This window comes from Glycine max, chromosome 4 (genome assembly GCF_000004515.6).
Source record: "Glycine max cultivar Williams 82 chromosome 4, Glycine_max_v4.0, whole genome shotgun sequence".
NCBI lineage: Eukaryota > Viridiplantae > Streptophyta > Magnoliopsida > Fabales > Fabaceae > Glycine > Glycine max.
The window spans coordinates 7,507,031-7,514,024 of NC_016091.4; the positions used below are offsets into that span (position 1 = coordinate 7,507,031).

Below are 6,994 nucleotides of genomic sequence, written 5' to 3' on the forward strand. Positions count from 1 at the left end.
TTCTACCACAAACCAATGGAACGGAAAAATTGAATAGACATGCGCGAGCTTATATAGATCGTTATAGTTAATACGCAAAGCAAGGTGTTCCTGACTTGTTCGACATATTCTCTGCTGCTGAGATAATGGTAACCAAAATATAGAACACGAAAGAAATATCAAAGATAAAAAGATGTACTTTGACGAAAATCTGCTTTAGATTCCTACTGTCAAGAATTTATGCCATATATACAGCAAAGAACGGTCAGTACATTTGAAATCCTTCAACTTATCCAACATGGTCATATCAACATCCATTGCGGGGCGAATACAAATCCTTCAAATTGCAGACTTGACCCCTTCGGTCATCAAGCTACCCAGCTATAGAACTTCAGGATTTGAAACAACATTTTGTTACTTTGGAAGGACAGCAGAAAGTTCCCGCACAACAAAATACTAACAGTTTTTCTGTACAGGTCGAAGTTCACGAAACATTAAGTCTTTATAGTTGATGTTATTATCACTAATGCTTTCTAAGATACTTTCCAACAGCCATAGTTTTGAGCTTCATACTGAGAGGCGAACGGGCTTACGTTATGAGAGGCACATAAATCAAAGGGCTGGAAAGAGTTACTTTAGCCTATTTTTTCTTGTAATTCCCCTGCCCCAGGCTCAACAGGAAGTCTGTAAATATGTGTTCATATTCTGGCATTTTGCCATACCCTGCAACAATTTTAAAACCAATACAGAAGTTTTAAACGAAAGTCATACAAAATTAGATGAACTCTTAATATTTTTAATACCAATTTCAAAGGCAACTGTTAATATTCTCACAAGATTGAAGACTTAACATTGTGTTAACAAGTAAAAGAAAGTCATACAAATACCAGATAGGAAGGTGAAAGATTTTTTTTTTTTTTTTTTTTGAGATGATGATGGGAAGGTGAGAGGATTATATGTCAACTCAAAGTAGAATATCAAAAGAAATTTTTATAAACGAACTCTTCTGACATATACTCTTGTCAACACAGGTGAAATCTCATTGGGCATACCAAATAACCTGGCATACTCTCTATTAGTGTGATATGGGATTTAAGTAAACAAGATCTTCAATATATCGTCTTACCAGGGAAGTAGTTTATGTCAATGACGTAAAAGTGATCTCTTGTTCCATACTCACGGATAATATCCAGGTTGAATAGGCGAAGACCCTAGAAATAAGAATATGACAAAGAAGCATAATTATAGTCCTTGTATCAATAACATGACACCTTGAACCAAAGAATGAGCTAGTTACCAATCGCCATCGAAGCTCCTTAGCCAGTTTCTCTAGTAAAGGTCTTGGAGGAAGCTCTGCAAGGAGAAAAATGATGAAGAAAATGAGGAGACTAAAAGACAGTGAATCATGAAGGACTGACAAACTGCAGAAGAACCCATACTGCAAACCCTTTCTATAACCATCCATAAGTGAATGCACTAATAACCTAATCAGTTGAGCTTAGATTTCCAATTGTCAAAGTTGGATCACCACCCAACCCATATATTATAGGCAGGACAAAATAGAGATTTGTTTAAAATTGAAATATATAGTCAAACAAGTTATGAAATAGCAATTTGTTTAAAATAGATTGACACAAAATGATAGTATGAGAACTATGACAAGAAACTAAAAGTGTTTTTGAATTAATGAGATTATCAACCCAGGAGAACCAACCAGGAACTAGTTTTTCTTATGTTTGTGAATGGCAGGGACAGGACCTGGTTTCTAAGGATGCTATTTTCCCCTTCCCGAGGGGGGAGAATGAGAAAACCTGTTTTAAGTTTGAAAAAGTAAAGGTCTATAGAAAGCTTTTGGTCAAGAATACAAACTTACCGGCAACAGTAGGATCCAGATCTGCATCATCCGCAGAAGCTGCAGCACAAGAAACCCTTGGAAAGCGATATATACCAGCATCTTTGGAGAGTTCCCAGTTGCTAACATCAGGTAACGAAAACCGCCTTACAACCTTTATAGCATCACCAACTATATAAACCTTGAAGAGAACACCTCCTACGCCAGAAATAAAATAGCATGTGTATCATGATTGGCTCCTAGACATTTAAGAGTAAAAAATGTATAAATAGGCAGCAATTGCTTACCATGGTTGACAAACTCCTGGAGCACAAGAGGAGGTTCAAGATTTTGAAGGGAAAAATGCTCATAAGCAAGGGATAATTCATGGGACTTTGCACTTCCATCGGCAACTAGTGGCTTTGCAACTAAAATGATTTTGAAGTTGCAAACATAAGAAGGAAAGTTCAAATTAAGCATTACCAAATTAAGTAATCTGATCAGACACAAAATAAGATGGGATTACCATGCCTATTTTCATAAGTTCTAATGACTTTGCCTCAAAAACACAACCCTCGTAACAATAAATGTCCATGCATCCATGCTCTGAGAAATCGCATAACCGCAGCATCTAAAAGTAGTTGAAAAACCAACATATACATACCAAGGGGTAAAGTCAAGCCAGCTTTGTTGACCAACTCTGGGATGGCTAATGCGTCTCTCTTGATAACTAATTGCCGAGGAACACCAACAGTGCCTGCATGGATAATTAATATGATAAAATTCATTAGCTATTAATAACTCAACATGGTTGAACGTACAGCATCACTGAGTAGACTTATAATCAAGGTGGAGAGCCAAAAATTACCATAGGAATCAGAAAGGTTCATATCCGCAACAGCCTGAAGCATATACTGCCGGTTGCGTAAATGTTGTATGGCATCTGGAGGATCCAGAACAGTAACTTCCGGATGTGACAGCCTATAATCCTAAAATATATACAGGAGTTAGAAACTAAGAAAAAGAGGTTACCAGTTCTCTGTATATTATAAAATTACATAGAATAAACTGCAAATAAATCCAAACAGGATCCAAAATTGCTTTTCTCCTAAAGAATAACACACTGCAATAAAATCCGAGTACAGAACATAGAGGGCATCTTGTTTCCACTCTCATTCATAGAATCATGAATTTTAATATATAATCATGAAATAGTGACTTAAGCAAATTACTAAGAAGACCTTACAGAATGAATTTATAACTTTTAATTTGACTAAGATATCAGGGAAATGGGTCCCCATCTATATTGTAAATAGGAAAGTACCAATTCATACAAGTCCCACAACAACTACTCTGTAAACTATGGGTTGAATTTTAAGCATAAATGATATTTGAACCAAAATAGAAAGCATATCATCCAGAAAATCAAGCTTTGAGGAAAATGATAAAAGACCTACTTGCAACAAATCAGTAAAGTTAAAATGTTAATGCAAAACTCTTGCATCTGTCAGCTTTTCTAATATAAGAGTTTTCTATATTGCAGGTATACTTCTCAAAATTCCAACATAAAAGACAAAGATCAAAATACAGAATCATTTAATTAGTAACGAGAGCACAGCAGGAAAAGTAGCTATTATTACAGCTCAGGTAATTATTATGGAAGATTGTCGTTTCTTTCAATCAGATGCAGAACTTGCTATAAACTCATATAATTAGTAGTAGACTTGTAGACACAATATTTTGGAGGGTACAGCAAATCTGTGTTTACAGTACAGTTGAGGAGTATTATCATAGATCGGGAAGCATTATTATCAAATGAAATGCATGAGATAGTCACCACAATTTATGTCCATTGATCAGAAAAGTTAGAGTAGTAACTTGCAAAGTTAGGTCACTATAATTCCTATATCCCGTTAAGAAGTACAGCAAACACTACAGCATAAAAGATTGCAATATAAGAAGCTAAGAACGCAACTAATAAAGTGGTAAGTCATCTTTCTCTTATAACCAGCCACAAGTCTATCCTTGCACCCAGGAGAAATGAACCTACTTAATCGAGTTCAAAAGGAAAAATCTTTTGAAGAGATTTGCCAAATAAAACCTGACAAAATCAGCTAGAAGGCCATGAAAGTAGTAACATCCTCCCTTGCAGGAACCTTGAGGCCTCGACCTCAACTACTGTTTAATGAGAGATAGGAATAATCACTCTGCAAATTATGCCAGGCAGCAAGTTAAAAAAGCTAGTCGTTGACCAGCCTTTCCAATGTTTTCTTTTTTTTTCATCCCAGTTAGAATCAAAAGCATAGACACAACACAAGCAGCAAGCATATAATTATTATGATTGGATTGATCAACACACTAAAAACACGTGCTGAAAAAGGGGTGGGTGGGTGGACCAACCTCAAGAACCTGGCGCCACTCTTTCCCTGATAACTGCATTTTCCAAGAAAAAAAATGGAAGAATCAGTCGCAATTAAACAGAACAAGTATCATTAGAGCATGTGACATGGAACTGCAAACAGTTAACACAATATATTGAATGATTTATGAGTTAACAGTGGGTAACAAGCAGTATTGAAGTAATTTTGAGAGAGAGAACGAGGAAACTCAGGGCAGCGGAAATTATAACCTTATGCAAGACAATATCAAAAGGACCTTGATCTGAAAGAGGCCTATTGTGGTCAACAGCCACGAATAGTATTCCCTTGTTCCTGCACGAAAATTCGTAAAAATTGAACTCAGTAACAAACCGAGTACCGGAACACGGTCACAGTTACAAAGTAAAATGACAACTCAACATTATTGAACCATAAAATCAGGGACGACACTAGAAAACAAAGAAGGTATTCAGAATTTGTGAGGCTGTTAGGCAAATCAACGTTTCCATCAACAAAACTTTTATGTTTATCAGAAAGAGCACGGGTTCCTATAATTCCCGAAAAAACAAGAACAAAAATGGTAAAATATCTTCCCATTCTCAACACAGATTCTCTGAGTATCACATATATTTTCTTTCGCTTTCTCGCCAGCCTAATGAAAACGACGCGTGTTGGAAGAACCTCGTTAATTGAAATTGAAAATTGAAAACAACCATACATGAAAATTCTCTCGTCCAAATAGAAACGATCTCGGTTAATTATTATTTTTCTTCGAAAAAGAAATTAAGATCGGAACAAGATATGATGAATTTAATTTAATTAGCGGTTTTGGTTTGCGATTATGAAAGGAATGGCGTGTTGAATTACCTAGCTAAACCTTCAAGCTTAGGCTGCAAAAAGCTCTTAATCTTTTTAGTGGTAAGAGCGTAACCAACCACAACGACTCTCTTGGGCGAAGAAAAGCCCGCATTCACGACGGGACACCAATGATTTTGGGCCACGGTTACATCATTCTCTATCATCACTTCCTCTTTCTCACAAACGTCATCGTTTTTACACGGCAAGTCCTCCCTCAACCTCATACTCTCTCGCCTCACCGAAAACCTAACCCTAACCCTAACCCTAACCCTAGCGAGCCTAAAGTTTAAAGAGAAAGAAGAAGGCGAAATCGGTGTTGTCTAAGGGGAGATTCGAAACGAAAAAGGGGGAAATGCTTGGCTGAGAAAGAAGAGAGATTTGGAATTGCAGAGAGACTGGGAGTGAACATGAAAAGAAGAGGGACCGCAACGGGGGTATATATAGAGAGAGGGATTGTGTGATGCTGAGCTGTAGAAAACTGAAGATAGTACTAACGATGTTGAAATGAAATTTTGATCATTCCACGCGTTAGAATCACGCTGCGCTTCTTGTGTTATGGCCTGTGGGGCTGACCCTGTGAGTGAGTGAGTGAGTGAGAATTATTATTGCACTTTATCCGGACTCTATGGTTTTTATTTCTATCCACTTTAATTTAGCTTATATTTATTGAAGTTTAAATTTTTTAATCAACTATATTCAGTTTTAAGAGTTGAATTTTACTTTATTTGAAATAATTTAGTATGCACGGGTAAATTTTCAGGAACAAATTTTTTTATTATATAAAAAATTAAATCAATAATTTAATTATTTTTTTATAATATTGAAAAAAAATTAAAATCAATTCAAATGTTCATGATATAGGACTTATTTGTTAATAGTAAGAAAAAAGAGCTATCAAAAAATTAACAAATAATAAAAGATAATTGAATATCATCAATATTTAATACAACTATAAAATTAAGTATGACAATATTATTCTCCTGAAGTCAAAGAAGTTTATATAAATAAATTAGCATTGTTTTGAACTCGAATCGGATTAACCGGTTTGATCGAAAGAACACAGGGCATGTTTCCCATTTAATTTTTTTCCAAAAATTGATGGGTCTTTAAATTGGCTCAAAACCATTGAATCGGTCGAAAATTGGTGGGTTAACCAATTTCGCTTAAAACTTTAAAAAAAACTTTCAAAACAACGGGATTTTGATTTTTTAAAAAAGTATTATAACTTATGACATTTTAAGTAAAATTTATTTTTTATTATTATTAATTTTTATACACATCATGATTTTTTTCAATATTACTAGGATATTGTATTAAAATGTTTAAAAAATATTTTTATTAAAATGGATTCGATTCCATTCATCAGTTCACCCCGAGTACTTCTACCGATTTTAAGAACATTATAAATCAAGGTACATAACAAAATCTAAATGAAATAATAACTAAAATTTTATCAAAAATAAATTATACATTATTTCATTGTAATCACTTTTATGAAGATCCTTAATTTAACATTTTATAAAAAAAAAAGGAAAACAAAATTAAGGGAATGAATGGAAAAATATAATTTTAATAACACATACTCAAACGATTAGAAGTTAGTAAAAAATCATATTCACGTTAATTTGTGTTAAAATTGTTAATTGTATTAGTTTTTTATTGTAATATATTAATAATATATAGTTATTTTAATCTTTTTCTATAACATATGCGTACTTGTTAATTTATTTAAGATTTAACTATATTATCTGACATACAAATATAAGTCTATAACTTATTTAAAAACAATTTACCAGTTAATTTATTTACATGTTTAATACAAAAATCTTGATAAAATTTTATGTATTAAAAAATAATTAAAACCTTTTTTCCAGTAAAAAAAAAAATTCAAACCTTAAAAAAGGACTTGCCTTAACTAAATAGCCCTATACATTACCAAACTTATGTT

General features: G+C 33.8%; 1 protein-coding gene across 4 annotated transcripts; it reads right to left on the reverse strand.

Moving 5' to 3' along the window:
- Positions 1-178: 178 nt before the first annotated feature.
- On the reverse strand, positions 179-5,564 carry LOC100776901 (inositol-tetrakisphosphate 1-kinase 3). Of its 4 annotated transcripts, none has more exons than XM_003522679.5 (10): positions 5,056-5,564; positions 4,440-4,521; positions 4,211-4,243; positions 2,679-2,799; positions 2,475-2,567; positions 2,119-2,238; positions 1,853-2,029; positions 1,277-1,332; positions 1,106-1,190; positions 179-702 (listed from the first exon to the last, which is right to left on the reverse strand). In XM_003522679.5, exons 1-10 carry the CDS (start codon positions 5,268-5,270, stop codon positions 620-622), a joined length of 1,065 nt encoding a protein of 354 aa, XP_003522727.1. In that variant the 5' UTR covers positions 5,271-5,564; the 3' UTR covers positions 179-619. The 4 variants fall into 4 exon arrangements, with proteins under 4 accessions (XP_003522727.1, XP_040870817.1, XP_006578248.1 ...); XM_041014883.1 differs by lacking the exon at positions 5,056-5,564 and adding an exon at positions 3,912-4,017 and having other exon boundaries at positions 2,679-2,791; positions 4,440-4,516; XM_006578185.4 differs by lacking the exon at positions 5,056-5,564 and adding an exon at positions 3,912-4,017 and having other exon boundaries at positions 4,440-4,516.
- Positions 5,565-6,994: the final 1,430 nt, after the last annotated feature.